This window comes from Marmota flaviventris, chromosome 11 (assembly GCF_047511675.1).
Source record: "Marmota flaviventris isolate mMarFla1 chromosome 11, mMarFla1.hap1, whole genome shotgun sequence".
Classification (NCBI taxonomy): domain Eukaryota; kingdom Metazoa; phylum Chordata; class Mammalia; order Rodentia; family Sciuridae; genus Marmota; species Marmota flaviventris.
Genome location: NC_092508.1, coordinates 80,634,397 through 80,650,442, shown reverse-complemented (window position 1 = coordinate 80,650,442; position 16,046 = coordinate 80,634,397). Strand labels below are relative to the sequence as shown.

The window sequence follows — 16,046 nt, the reverse complement described above, 5'->3', positions numbered from 1 at the left end:
TTATGTGTGTGTATTGTACAAATAGATCATCCAATAACTTTTATTTATTTTTGTTTTACTTATATTTATTTATTCTTTTGTAGTGCTGGGGATCAAATACAGGGCCACATGCATGCTAGCAAGTGCTCTACCTTTGAGATATATCCCCAACAAATTTTAAATATTATTCTATTCTTAGGGTGAATTATTTTAATGATGAACAATAGAAAATATCAACTCTTGATGATTTCTCCTTCAACAAGAAACATACTCATTTTTATCTATACAATGCATTTATTTTATTTCTCTTATTAAAACAATAGATTGAAAGCAAACTTGAAAAGCTTCAGCTTGTTTGTGACTCCAGGTTATTATTTAATGTTCTATACTTTTAAATTTCTAGGAAAAATATGCCTTTTCCCCAAAGTTAGAGGTTTTCTATTAGGTTTTTTATCGGTGATGTAATTGCTGTTTCTTAAAATGTTGCAATTACATAAAGGTAGTTCTAGCATTGACCTCCATGAGCAGCTCCGTGTATGTAACATAAACAGCACTGCAGGTGGACAATGTTTTTAGAAAATATGATTTTGAAAACACAAACTTACATGTTTAAAAAGATCTTTCACTTTATAAATGCATTCCTAACATATTTGTAAGACTTTATTTACAAAATTTAGGTCATATCAGTATGTGAAGTCAGAGGTGATGCTTTGTCTACATTATAGTTTAATTTAACTGAAATGCTTAAAGAAGATTCACAAATGTTCTTAATAAATTTTCCTTAACTTACAGAGTAGGAGTGAAATATTTGAAAATGCTTTGAGCATGTGTTATTAATCCTTACTGTAACTGGGAGAACTTGACCTTAGAGAGTCAGACATTTTTCTATGATTGCACGGAAACTTGGGGCAACACTGAGCCATAAATATGAAGCATTATGGCTTCAGTTTAGAGTCCTCTCCTCTGGGATCTACTGTGAAACACATCTATGAATTTTTTAAATATAAAAGTTTCTGACCTATTTTGGTGCCATAAAACCAATGCAGATTTCCAACATGCCATTCAAAGTAGGCTTTATTCTCATCACTCTCATAGCTGACTCTTAAAACCACGGCTTCTCCCATTAGCAAATTGCTATTATCTTAGTATTACCCTTTGCAAAATTGAACTTCATTGCAGTTGCTGGAATTAATAAGATGGGTAGAAAAATTCTATGTATGGTATTTTAAACTAAGTAGAAACTTAAAATCCAGAGGCTAAGAAATGACTCCTCAATGATTCTCTTTTCTTTTCTCCTAATAGCAAGCATGATTGTTTTACATGATTTTATTTTCAAAGCACTTTCATATACATTTCTTCAGTTGATCAACATGACCTCATTTCAGTTTTGATAGCTAAAGCATTGCAGTGGTTAAGGAGGCCCCACTGTTGGTTTATACTACAAAAACTTTGATTCCTGATCCACAGCTTTGTTTCAGGATGATATACATGATGGCCTCACCCTTCTTTGGCATTTTATGAAAAAACAATTTCTCAGGTCACAAAACATCTTGTCCACTTTTTAATTTTATACAGGAGAGAAAAGAACCCCAGAGAACTCTGATAATTTGTCTCTGAGAGTACCATATTACTGTGTTAAAGAAAGGATAGAACTCATCAAAATGTCCTTTATTTGATACTCAAAGCAATTATGATCTGGGTAATGGGAAACAGCCTAAAGGTATTCTCTTTCTTTACTTACCCTGCAGCATCAGAAGTACATGAGGACTATCATGGTGGGGAAGGATAGAGAAAAATAACTAGAAAGGGCAAACTTTTGCCAAAAATGCAAGCTAGCCTGATGGGAAAAGATTGTTCATTCTAACTGGAAAACAAAATATTCTTCAAAATAATCACCATCAAAATCATGTCCAAAAAAAGCAGAATAGTTTGTTGAAGTTAGAGAGTGTTATTCATAAACAGTTTTCTCAAGGGGCTATTGCACATCCAGAATCAAACCTGGAGTTTATGCATCCACAGAAGTCCCCCTGTGGAGGTCATAGGGAGCATGTTGTCAAAGCAGGGAAAGTGTGTCTGAAAATGAACCAAAAGACCACAAGAATGCAGTCATGTTGCAAAAGGAAGGCTAAAAATAAGTCACACCCTCAATAAGTTCATTAATCTTTGAGAAGATTTCAAAATCAAGACACCATGTGACCCTTACTCTATCTACAGAGGAGCGTGACTGTTGTGTCCCACGGAGTCTGCACCAGAGTCTGAACACACCATCTGTCTTCTTCCTGGGGTTCACTGGGTGATAGTTGTTGGTCCAACCACACAGGTGCCTCTGGCTTTGCTCCCACCCCAGCCTCTCCCAATAGGACCATGAGCAACATGGCACCCCCGTCATAAACTGGCTGAGAAGACAAGTTGTCTGAGAAGTGAGATCATGCTTGAGTCACATCACATTGAGGTGTTGGGGTGAGGTGCTGGGCAGACTTCAGCAGTGAGAGAGGACATATTTGGACTCATTCATGATTCAGCCTGGCTTGACTGGCACATACCAACTCTGGGCTTATCCCTACCTTTAAATACTGATAGAATTGGGCCCACCCCTGACTTGAATATGTTTAACTAATGACCCTGTATGTTTTGCATAGAATCTAAATACCAACCAAGTGTAGTAAGTAGAGATACACTCTTCTTGATGTGTGACAGCCCAAGACCAATGTGAATTGTGCAATCAGAACTCCCATGAACTCTCTTCTAAGACAGAAGCTCTGAAAAGTCTGTTTGGAGTACAATGTTTGGGACATGAGCATAGATGATGTGTTTAGATTATACTGCAGTTGAAGATGTTGAAAAGAGCCAGAATAGATACTGGCTTCATTTTAGAGGTGATAGAAGACTCAGGAAATATGGTATTTAATCCAAGACACAAAAAATGAAAATATTTAACTTGTAGGACAGACATCAAAAGGTCCTGGACATTGGATTTTAGGAAAGCTAAAAGGTCAATCAATCTTAAGAGAAGATGGTAATTAACTGTGGATAAATATAACTGGAAAATGAAGAAGTCTGTGTTACTCAACTTTTCATGCCTATAACAAAGACACCTGATAAGAACAACTCAGAGGAGGATAATTTTATTTGAGGCTTACAGTTTCATAGGTTCAGTCCATAGATGACCAACTCTGTTGCTCTGGGTCCAAGGTGAGGCAGAACAGTGTAGAAGAAGAACATGGTGGAGGGAATCTACTCAGCTCATGGCATCTGGGAAGCAGAGGAGAGAGAGGGAGAGGGAGAGGGAGGGAGGGAGAGAGAGAGAGAGAGAGAGAGAGAGAGAGAGAGAGAGAGAGAGAAATTAACCCTTTAGGGCATGGCCCTAGTACCTTCTTCCTTTAGCTGTGACTCATCTGCCATCAGCTACTACCTAGTAATCCATTCAAATTACTAATCCATTGAATGAATGAATGCACTGATGAGGTCACAGCTCTCATAATCCAATCATTTCACCTCCGACATTCCTGTATTACATAACACATAAGCCTGTCAGGGGACACCTCATATCCAAACCATAACACAGTCCAAATTTTATTTTTTCTAGACTGATCTTTAATAAAGCCGCATCTGTGTTTACTATTGTCATCCCTGATGGTTGTTTTGCATGTCATGTCTGTTAGCTATTGGCTGCCCATTAAAATCACCAGCAGTAAAGAGAACTTTAAAACTACCTGATGTTTTAAAGCTCCCTAGACCAAATTGATTAGTTCCCCAGACCAAATCAATCACCTTCATGTTACACGAAGTGGGACAGTGAGGGTCTCTCTGTGTGTTCACTTCAATAACAGCAGGGTATGAAGTGGCCTTCTGGGAATCTAATTGGTACTAGGATCCCTAGATCCTCTCTTGAATGGCCCCAAATTGTCAGAAGACAGGGAACTCGCCCTCTGGTCCACTGAGGTGAATATTTCACTTAGTTTAGGAAAGGCTTCTTTTGAAAGAATTTCCTGGATACTTACTTTCACTTTAAGATTTGCCAGATGCCTGGTACCCAGAGATCATTATTCTTGGTACCTGCACAAAGGGAATGATAGAATTGACAGAACAGAGCAACCTTTGGAAGGTCTCAGAGAGCAACTTGCATGAAATATTGTAGATTATAGTGGATAACAACCATCTTCCAATTTGGAGAGCAAGGTGAAGCACATCAAGAGAGACAATGACAGGGCTGAGGACAGGCTGCTCCTGATGGAGAGCAGTCAGCAGGGCCTCTGCAAGGAGGAAAAGCATGGCAGGATGGACCCTGGGAGTTGCCAGAAGTGAATTGTGTAAGGATATAAAGTCAGAATTACCAAGGTTAGCACCAAGTTCACACCAAGAAAGGGCAAGAGCCTGTTCAATCCCACATGTGGATAAGGGGTAGGTCTCAGATGAGGTGGTAGAAGGATCATCTGATGGTGCTATCTACAGGAGGCTGGAGGGGAAGGAAGCAAATGTCCCTCTTCTAATTCTGCACCTTCACTCTGAAGCTTGAGCTTTGATATGCTGAGACTAAACCCCAATGTACCCAGGTCCCCTGGAATACTACAGCAGTGAATCCCAAAGCCAGCTACACAACAGAAACACCTGAGCTTTCAAAAAATAATAAGGACCAGACCCCACATCTAGCAATTCTAAATGAATTCTTCTGGGATGCTTTAAACCTCAAACAGTTTTAAAGCTCCACCCACCCCTAGTGATTCTATTGGACAGCTATTAACCAACAGACCTGAAGGTCTAAACAACTATCAGGGATGAACAATCATGATTACAAAAGTAGCCTTAGTGAAGAAGAGTCTAGAAAAATTAACCATGACTGTTTCATGGCCATTCAACTTTCAAGTTATATTCATGTCCACCAGGAAAGAATGGTGCCTGAACACAGAAGGCACATCATAATATTTTGTTGAATAAATACATGAAATGATGGAAAAGATTAAAGCACCATCTCCAAGCATCACCGCTCATTAGTGACCGAACAAGAGATAAAACCAAGATTGCCTTTCTGCTAGTTCTGGCCTCCATCTGACACATTTTCATATATTAAATTTGCACCAAAACATTTATAATGTCAAATGCTGCAAAACTAGCATCTCTTGCTGGTTACAGCATGAATTGTTAGAGCTCTTTTGCAAAGCAATTAGGCTGAATGTGTTGAGGGCTATGAGAATGGACATATCCTGACCCAATAATCTTATTTCTATTAATGGGTCTGAAATACAGAAACACTGCTATGAAGAAATTTGTTCCTTGCAGCATTATTTGTAATTCAAAAAAAAAATCAGGACAATTTAAATGTGCAGGAGTAGAGGAATAGCTAAGTCAATAACTGCACTTCCCCTCAGTGTAGTATCATCAAAAAGGATTGCCCTGAAGACGTTTTCAATGTCAAATGAAAATAGAAGCAGCACTAATGTCATATGTTCAATGTGTCATACCACCTAGGAAGCAAACATGTATATTTGGAGAAAACAAACCAAAATGCTTTTGTTGTTTATGTAATGATGATAACTTTTTATTTTCCCTTTTTAAAGAATATTTTCCAATTTCTATGCAATGTGGTTATATTACTTTTGTAATGAAAAGCATAAATATAATAAACAGTTAAGACTATACATGTTAAGTTAATGGTCGTGATTACTTTGCAGGCTGCTCCTCTGTGTAGTTGTTAACCTAGGATAGCCCTTCAACACCTAGAGCCTGGTTCTCAGTGCTGGCTGCTCACAGCAGTCCCCAGGGAGCCTTCAAAACCTGGACCCCAGCCCTAGAGATTCAGATTATGCTGCTCTTGGATGAGAAATCTGAATATTATGTTTTAAAAAGATTCCTTTTTAATAAAACTATTTATTTTAAAATAATTTCAAACTTACAGACAGGTCTAAGAAGATCCATTATTTTTTTAATTTTGCCACATTTGAGTTATCATTTGCCTTCTCTTTCATCATATAATAATTGTTACTTATCTTCTGAGCCATTTTTTAAAAGTTTTCAAACATCATGCCCTTTATCCCTCACTGCCATTTGGAGATGACATAAGCCGAAGGTTCATATGCTGGAGACTGTCCCCAGGGTGGCTGTGTTTGAGATGGTGGAATCTTCAAGAAGGCAGTCCCAGTGGAAGGTGAGTAGGTCATTAAGGGAGTGCTGCCCTTGGAAGGGATTAATGTAGCTCTGGTGGGACCCCATGGGCTCCTGAGAGAGCAGGTGGTTATAAAAAGAGCACGCCTGTCCCTTGTACTTTGTGGCTTCCTGTGTTACCTTGTGACCTCTTCTGCTTGTTCTCCCCTGTAGTGAAGCCATCCATTATGAAGCCTTCCCCGGAGGCCAAACAGACATGGCTACCCAGTCTTAGACTTTCAGCCTCTGAAAGTTTGAGCTAAATAAACCTCCTTTCTTTAGACACTACATATCCTCATGTTCTATAATGTTATTATAAAAGAAAACAAACTAAATCACCCCTTAGGAAATCTTAGCATTTCCTAAGAACAAAGACATTCACTAACATAACCAGAATGAAGTTATCAAAATCAAAAAATTTAACATTGAGACAATAATTGACAATCCATATTCGGATTCTAAAAAAAGCATTTGACAAAGAAAGTAGTTCTTGTGGGGAAAAGGTCTGCCTTCTAATTACTACTCTGCCTATAAAAGCCAAGAGCTACACTAGGGCAGGAACCAGCCCTTACCCCAGAAGCAAGTCCTTTCCTTCTTTATCTGTTTTTTTCAGCCTCCTTCCAATTCTGTGAGCTTCCCTTTGTTCTTATAACCAGGGCCCCTTTATTCCAGTGAAGTCCTCATGTTAGCTGGGGTTGATTTCTGTTGCTTGCCACCTAAGACCCTGCTGGTTTGGAGTAGAGCTGAAATTGCTCCAATACTTGGCTCCTTTCTGGGGTTCCTTAGGCCTGTATGAACTGTCCTAGGACATTTCCCCCTCTCCTTTATAGGACATAAGATGGTCCATGATACAGAAACTGGTAGAAGACCAGTGTCATTCCTGTCCACAGGAAATCACATCAGGCCACGGATCCAGGGATCAAATGCTCAATGGGAACCTTGGATCTCCCATCCAAGAGTTCTTAAGAAAAGCCCTGGCAGACTGGGGCTCTAAGTGAGCAGAGAGCATGTGGAAAGCCTGCTTCTCCCAGCCCTGATGGCAGCCACAGCCAGGAACCTACAGCCACAGAATTTTAAAGTTTATTGCTCTGACTGGATGGGAGCCAAGCTGAGGTTTGTTAAGCCTGAGCCTGTTGCGATCACTCCTTCATGGCTGAGTGAAACAAAAAGTGGTATCTATAGACCCAGGGGATACACCAGCCCCTGGGCAGGATGTCAGAGCTGCTTTTGTCCAGCATTCTGCATTCAGGCATTCAGGTGCAGGGCTCTATGATAAGAGAGCTTTGACTAGGGATCCTCTGTCTCGGCATGTCTGCTTAGCTCCAGGAGCTGTGAGCTGTATATTTCCCTGGAGGATGTTAGGTGTTGAACAAAGCATTCTTTTCCTTTCTGCTTCCCACTCTCCACCCTATGTTGGTCAAATATGTGGGCATGTTGTGCCAAGAAGGATGGGGGATCCAAGGTTCCCATTGAGCATTAGTGGGTTCCTCCCTCCCCTCTCTACTTCAGGACCTCTTCCTTCTCTCAAGCTTGTATACCAGATCAAGAATGGCTCCATATATTCATTAATAGGAGGAAGATTTAGACTCAAACTCTGGCCATGAAAAGAATGTAATTGTGGGGGTAAATATTTGCTATTTTCATTTTAAATGTTCCCAACCACAAGAAATTTATAAGCATATGAGGTGATATATGAATTACCTTGATTTAGCCACTCAACAATGTACATATATATCAAAATATCAGTACTGAAAATCCGGAAATAAACAGTGTATGCTGCAATGAAAAGGTGAAATGGAATGAGCATCAGTTTTGATTAACAGGCTTAGATTCGGTCATAGCTTGGTCACCAAAAAGCTAAGTGACCTCAGTCAAATTTCTTCACATTGTTTTGATGCTCAAAGGGGACCATGGGAAATCTCTTAGGGCTGAACCTCGCATACACTGAGGTGATGAAAAATGTGCGTTGGTCTCTCTCCTAATCAGCCTCTTGAACAAGGAGCATCATTTTTGAACCTCCTGCATCTGGCACATAGTGACTGCTGAGGAAATTTTCATCGACTTGTATAAATTTATAGTAGTGTCATCTGATTTAGGTTTGAAATTCATAAGACTATTCACTATTCCCATTAGACTAGATAGGGACCCAACCTGACCTTTTTAGTGTGGACTAATTGTCCCTAACCTGCAATTTATTGCAAAATAAGTGATCTTGTGGCAGCATTGGTAGATTGCAGCTTGAGGATAGAGCTGGGATATATTTAATAACACATAAGAAATGTCATTATGCCAGAGTTTATGTCCAATGGGAAATCCATTTTCAGATCACAAACAAGCAGAAATCTCAAATAACTTTTGTAGGTACAGAGAGAAGAAATCCTGGATCCCGTGGAGAGAGCACAAATGGCAGTGAAAAATCAGATACAGATGCAGATCTCCAATAGGTTCAGAGCTACTGCATAGCACACGCCCAGGATGTGGTTGACAGAGCAAAGCTTTCCTTAGAAATCAATGGGCCAAAGTTGTCAGGTTGATCTTAAAGCAGAGGGATAGGCAGTGACCAATAATGGGAACTTGGATTAAGAAATGGTCCTGGTAGGAAAAGAACAAAGTGGGTTATAATGAGCAAATGAGAAGTTTAGGTGAAAAATTCATAAATTAAATAAAAGTACTACATTGGGATCATTATTATTTCTCTATATTCTCAAAGGATGTGTGTAGCAGCTCTACCGATATCCAGATTGGAAACTCAACAATACAGCAAAATCCCGTTAGCTTCTCAGCCTTGCTCTGGTTTTGCATGAAGACATCCTATCCTGAGACATTGGATTTTGCATATGGCGTGCCTGGTGTCAGATCTGCAGGAAGAGTTCATAACCAGTCTCCCACTGACCCATCAGCACAAATCAAAAGGTATCAAGGTACAAGTGATCAAAGCTAAACGCCAAGGAAGAAAGAAATGTTTGCACCTTAAGCTGGAGAAGAGAAAGACATTCCTTAAGCTCCTGAGGAGAAATCACTTTTTAAAATTTTGTAATGAAATGATGCATTGGTAGACTGAAGTAAAGCAACTGTTTTTACTCAGGACAAAATTGAGTAATTCATTGGAAAAAGCATTCAATTGAGTGATGAGGACAATGTTTTTATTATTTTAATATACTTGTTGAGGTTAAATGTGTGCAGTTCAAGCAAACATTGGAGTCGACAGAGCATAGCTCTCAGGTGTTTGGAGGACAGTGACATTGAATGCTACATAAATACTCATTGTGGTGTTGCATTCCTGCTGCATGCTATTGCTTTTACCTGTGGGTCACCAATGAATTGGAACTATTCTAATAAGCTGTCGGTACAAATGGATGTGAAAATGTCATGTCCTATGTCGTAAAAACTGTTCTGTTCATCTGATGCTGACTGAGGCAGCGACCTCAGATTCTGGCAGAGCCCAGCAGCTCATCCTGTATCAGCAGCATGGCAAGTGTTAAGGGGTGTGGCTTCCATGTTTATACATAATCTTTTCAAAGTACTTTAAGATAGTATTGTTGACCTTGTCACAAAGGTGAGCTCATAGGTGGGCATGGTGGCACACCTATATCTCAGTGATTTGGGACACTGAGACTGGAGGATCGCAAATTCAAGACTAGCATCAGCAATTTAGCGAGGCCCTAAACAACTTAGTGAAACCCGGTATCAAACAAAAGTGGGGAGGGGCTGGGGATGTGATTCAGTGATAAAGTACCCCTGAGTTCAATCCTCAGTACCAAAACAAAACAAAAAAACCCCCACAAAACTCATTAACGTTAGCCCTGCCTGAAAAAGGTGGGAATATAAAAACACAAAAATGTAAGTGGGGGAAAAGTACCAGAAAATTCTGTAGGCAACAACATATGGTCTTAATGAAATCACCTAATTCCACTAGACCTTGGGGGCATCATTTGATGAAGGAACAGAGATTCAATCAGTGATTTGAAAAGTGGTTTTGTTGTTGCCCTGCATACTAATATTTTGCAGAGTAATTCACTGCACACATTTCTTTGTATACAAAAATATAACTGAAATGTTGCACAAAAATGTATGAACCCGGCTGAGGTTGTGGCTCAGTGGTAGCGCACTTGCCTAGCATGCATGAGGCACTGGGTTTGATTCTTAGCACCACATACAAATAAATAAAATAAGGGTCAATCAACAACTAAAAAATATTTTTTAAAAAATTTATGAAGCATCACAATATACATTATTTTATAATGTGTTAATATTGCCTATATTCAATTTTATTCCAGTTTTTTTTTCTAGTGCTAGGAATTGAACCCAAGGCCTTCTGCATGCTAGGCAGGTACTCTACCACTGAGTTATATCCCAGCCCTCCAGTTAACAATTTTTTTTGAAAAAAAAATATTTATTTTGATACACTACATTAGTTTCATGACCAGCTATGGGTTACAAATTTAGTTTGAAATTGATGAATTTTGATCACTAACCACCCTTCCAGTGTTCATTTCCTATTATATTCCTAAAGACAGGAAATTGGGACTCAATGCCTGGTCTAGATAATAATCCCCCTCACTGCTAGGGTGTTGTGATAGGGTAAGGATTTCATATACACTCTTCTACTAATTCAATCTGGTGTGGCCCTGAGATCTTTCTACAAGTCATTTCATCAATCAGTGGTTTGAAATTTTTTGATTTGTTGATTAATTTACTCTACAAATATTTTATTTTCGAAGACAAACCTGGGTTTGAATCAAAGCTTCACTAGCTAAATGCCCTCCCTAATCTTCAAACTCTTGCTTATAAAATGGGGATAAATGAGCTTGTGGAGAGGATGGGCCATAAGCTACGTGAGCCTGCAGCACAGTGCTGGCTTGGGGTGGGCACCTAATAAATGGCACCTTCTGGACAGCTTGCTGGGCACTGTGCTGGCCCCAACGTAATAAAGAGAACAGCCTGGAGGTCATCCATAAGTGACTGCAATGGTTCTCATGCTCACACTCCTGCTTCTTTCTGTTTTGTTTTGTTAACTGCTTTTTAAATTTAGCAATACATCACCCACATTTTTCTGTCAGCAAGTAGAGTTGTAGGAGCTAATTTTTAATGGTTGGTTAGTATTACATTTTATGGTTGTACCATAATTTAATTCACCATTTCCTCCTCCTTTTTTAAAAAAGGAATTTCTAGTTTTATATTTTGAAAAAAGTTATATAGAGGTAATGTATGAACATTGAAATATTAAGTAGTTAAGTAGAGAACTTGCAATCAGAAAGGTAAAACCTCCTTTTCTACTCTCACCTCTTCCCATTCTGCAGCAGTAACTACTCTTGAGTATGCTTTTATGTATGTTCTATTGTGAATATATTCTTATAATTATGTGAATGAGTTCATATATACATATAGATAGCAAGTTCTGCAGTATGCCTTTTAAAATTAAAAGGGGACATCTTTATTGTTAGCACAAGTGGATCTACTTCATTCTCTAAGCAGCTCTATGAATTTTATTTCATGGATAGACCATAATTTATTCAAACCATCTCCTACTGATCCAAATTCAGCACACTCTAAAAGTCGTTCTAGATTTTGCTATCATAAACAATTATGCAATGATGCCTGTGCACCCTGTGGAGCTTATGCTAGAATAACTAATAAAAGTGGAATGGTTTTATGTATTTAAAAAGTTTTGTTCTATGTTGCCAAGTGACTCTCTAGTGTGCCAATTTAGGCTAATACCAACAGCATATGACTCTATATCCATACACCCTCCCCAAAAGTTACTATTCCATCAATATTTTATATTTGATCTCTTATTTTCTCATTTGGAAATATTAACAAGAATACTGACATCAACTCAGAGGAGGAAAATATCAATAAGGGAGGTTGCCCTCCTAGCCCTTTCTGGAATTATTTGGGCAAAGAGCTCCTCAAAGGAAAAGTCATTATACCTTCCAGGAGAGATTTGACATTGGCCATTGTCTCTACCTGCAGAACACAAGTTTTTTTCTGAAGTCTTTAAGTACCCACTGTGTGTCAGATCATGAATCAAAAGACAAACAACAAGCCTGGATCCTGTTAGCTCTCTCCAACATGGGCTATGATGCCTCTGGTATGACTGATGTTACCTCCTTCCCTTTATTCTACCAACTGAAAGGTAGTTATAATAACACAACCTTTTGTTGTATAAGACTTGCTGATGAAGAAAGGACTCTGGGAGCCCAGTAGAATTCAACATGAACAGATGTTGAAATTATGTTGAGTAGCTTTGGGATTGTCCTCTTAACTTACTTGCCATCTTCAGGCAGAAGAAAATCCTCCTTCATCATAACTCTTGCTCCTGGTTCTTTGCAAATCTGCACGTCTTCTGGAGATATATATATATCTTCTGGATAAGGAAAAATACCTATTGTCAAAGCCAAAATATCAATAATGATAATAATGAAGAACTGGTAAACTGGCTTAAGACAACTATAGTAGATTCAAATGACCAGTTGATACATACAGAAGCAAGACAATCCCTACTATTGAAAAGCTTCAATGAACTTAGAAATAATTAAACCAAATATCCTCAGTTCATTTTATGAATGAGGACATGAAAGCAGAGAGGTTGTGTAACTCATCCCAAGTCATACAGTATGTCGGTGGCACCTATATAACCTACAATAATACCAAATAAGAAATACATGTTGAAACTTTAACAGCATACAGATGTTTGGTGTTGAAAGAATACTATTTTAATATATAGAACGCTCCCATGCATGCTGAATAAAATGAAGTATGGAATCCACTTAAATGGATACAAGATCCAGTTGATTCTATATTTCCAGTTTTTTTTTTTTTAATAGACTATTGTTATTACCTTCCTTGTGTGATTTCTGTTCCCTCTAGAACAACATTCCTGCCCAGCACCACGGTCTGTGAAACTCTAGATTAAAAAATAAATTAATTAATTAAATAAAAAATCCCCTGTAACTGTAAAGATCTCATCTTGGTCCTGTTAAAACAGGATAGGCACAGACAGATTCTGGGCTACACCCACATTGAAGGAATATTTGACCAAAAGTCTTTTATCTTCTCCGAGAAGCTGCTGTTGTCACTAATAGCAAAATCAATAGGAAAAAATAACTTTAATTTGGGAAATTCTAGTACTTCCAACCGTGATACAGAAAAGATAGCTAGCAAGCTCAGGAGACATCAGTGAGAAATTTTGGAAGTTTCCCTTTGGAAATTGGGTGGGACACTGGAGCTTGTCCTGAACTAAAAAAATTCTGGCTCTTTTGAGAAGCAGGGCAGAGGCTGCTTGTCAGCTTGTGTGGTAGAAGCAGAATATTCATCACACTTGGACTTGCAGAAAGAAAGATCCCCTAGGGCAAAGTTCCTGGTGCACCTACTATAAGGAGCACCTGCTGGCGGCCATAGAGAAGTGATGGAGCAGCACTCTGGTGCCTACTGTGTGACATATTGGGAGTTCATAACCCACTTGAATCAAAGTGTGAAATATGATATGTCAAGAACTATGTAATGTTTTGAACAACCAACAATAAAAATTTAAAAAAATAATAAAATAAAATTTATTATTATTTTAAAATTCATTATCATCTGCAAGTTGGCTCCATGAATCTTCTTCTGGGATTAAGGCTTAAAGCAGAACTGACCTCTGGAATATTCATTCTTTTGGAAAAGACTATGGGGAATCAGGTCACTGATGGAAAACCACAATGCTATGGAAGCTTTCCACCAGGAACTGCACAGGTTCACATTCTTTCGCATTTCATTGGCCAAAGGAAGTCATGTGGCCACGCTACTGTCAGCAGGGCAGGGTAATGCAATACACGCCTCCGCCGTCAGGGGGCTCTGCAAACCACCTGGCCAGGACAAACCCAGTGGGAAGGACCGTGACCATTCAGGAACAATTACACAACCTACCTCTGGGACTTCGACCCATCTGAATGAACCCAGAAACAGTGTTCTTCAAAAATCATCAGGCTCATGCCTTCTGGACTGTGCTAACTTGTTGCTCTCAGGTCAAGGGCACCAATGTTAGGTTATGATTTTAAAATTAAAGATGGATTAAGGTCAAGTTTAACAGGGGTGTGGTTTTTACTCTGTGCAACCCCCATCATCCCACATCCTTTCCTCAGTTCTACTGTAGGTAAGTTTGATGTGGTTCCTGTGTCTTCCAAAACTAGACAACCAGAAAATGCCCATAGGCTATTTTCCTAAAAGGCTAATACTTTGTCTTTTTTAATATGGAAAAATTGTTGAAAAGGGTATTTTGAGTTGCGGCTGTAAAAGAAAAATCCAACTTTGAACAATTGCTAAGTCAATTTTCCTTTCTTTTGTGTTTAGATAAAACAGGAGGAAAGGCCAGCTGGTAGATTGGCAGTTTTTTTAAAAAAATGAATTCTACTTTTTTTTTGGTAGTGGTTGTTCATGAAAATCAGTTTCAGATGATAATGAATCTGAAATACAAGTTCTGCTCCAGCAAAAGGTTTTCAAGGGATTGTTTAGACTGTTTCTGGATAGCACCCTCAGGCCCTCTACCAGCAAAGATTCTTCCCACAGTACCTTGTTTGAGCCAGGAATCTACTCAGCAAAAATGCAAGGTACAGAAACTTGGGGCTAGGAACTTTGCCAGGGGGACTTACAAGGATGAGTTCTGCACAGCCCCTCCCCTCAAGAGGTAGTAGTCACAGAAGGCAGACACAAGTAAACAGGAGATTATACAAGAGTGACAGAACTTTTTAATTACAAAGGAGGGAAGTGTAACTCACTCTTACAGAATGGGGAAGATGTTCTAGAGAGAATGACCTGTAAACTGAGAAGTGAAGAATGAAGTGACATCATCCAAGGGAAAGGAATCCTGGAAATTTTTTGTGGGGCTCGATTGTAGATTCTCAGAAGGAGGCAAAAGGGGCAGGGCCCTGTGATTCACTCACCGAAGCCTGGAACACTCAGCTTTCTATGATAGAGCCTCTCACCTTTCTAGTTTTTGTGTTTTTTCAAAATATTTATAAACTTGTAATCTAATTTTTGTTTTGCTAAAATATTTTAAATACCAAAAAGAACAAAATACGCATGTACCTACAACTCAGGATTAACAAACATTATTGTTATGTCATTTTATTTAATCTTTTAGAAATACACGACTACCAATAAATTTGGAGTTTTCTAATAACTTTTTCCTGGTCACATTTCTCTTCATTCTTCTCTCCTTGGAGTTAACTGCTATTATGAATTTTGTAACTAGTTCTTATTTTTATGTTTATCAAAATGTATTAATAAATAACATTGTTTTATGTATGCAAATTTTATGTAAATAATCCCCTGTACATAATATTTTGTAAAGTGAATGTTTTTCAGTATTATTCATCATATGAATACTCCAAGATTAATTTGGCTGTATCGCTGCTATTAACATATGGATTATTGTCCACTTTTTGTTCTCACCAGGAAGACTGCAGTAAAAGTCTTGGCATGGAGTTATTTATCTACTTACTTATGTTTTCATGTTTGGTTAGGGCATTACCTGAAAATGTGATGGCTGGTCATCCAGAAATCACATTTTAAGTTTCACTCAACATTACTATTTCATAATAAATTATTTGTTCCCATTAATTTTTTTTCCTTGAAGTCTTGGTGAAGGTGTTTCTTTTCTCTTGATCTTCACTGTTTGCCGTCCTGTGTTAATTCATTTTAATTTGCAATTCTCCCATGAGTGAAGGTCTATGAGATGTAGCCTTTTTTTATTATTGTAAATGATACTTCTCTTTTTTTTTTTAAAAAAAAAAAAAAGCTTTAGTTGTTCTTTTTAAATATACATGACAATAGAGTGTATTTTGACATATTATACATGCATGGAGTATAATTTACTCTAATCAGAATCCCATTCTTGTGGATGAACGTGATGTGGAACTACACTGGTTGTGTATTCATGTCTGAGCATA

General features: G+C 38.4%; 1 protein-coding gene across 2 annotated transcripts in view; it reads right to left on the bottom strand.

Moving 5' to 3' along the window:
- Window positions 1-3,126: 3,126 nt before the first annotated feature.
- Window positions 3,127-16,046, bottom strand: part of Mmadhc (metabolism of cobalamin associated D) — a 78,583-nt gene continuing 65,663 nt past the window's right edge. The window contains exons 8-10 of one of the 2 annotated variants that reach the window (XM_071619182.1): window positions 12,959-13,024; window positions 12,388-12,502; window positions 3,127-3,231 (exon numbers count right to left, since the gene is read on the bottom strand). In XM_071619182.1, coding sequence (XP_071475283.1) covers window positions 12,422-12,502; window positions 12,959-13,024 — 147 coding nt within the window. In that variant the 3' untranslated portion in view covers window positions 3,127-3,231; window positions 12,388-12,421. The remainder of the gene's footprint in view (window positions 3,232-12,387; window positions 12,503-12,958; window positions 13,025-16,046) is intronic. The other variant, XM_071619183.1, reaches the window with a different exon arrangement.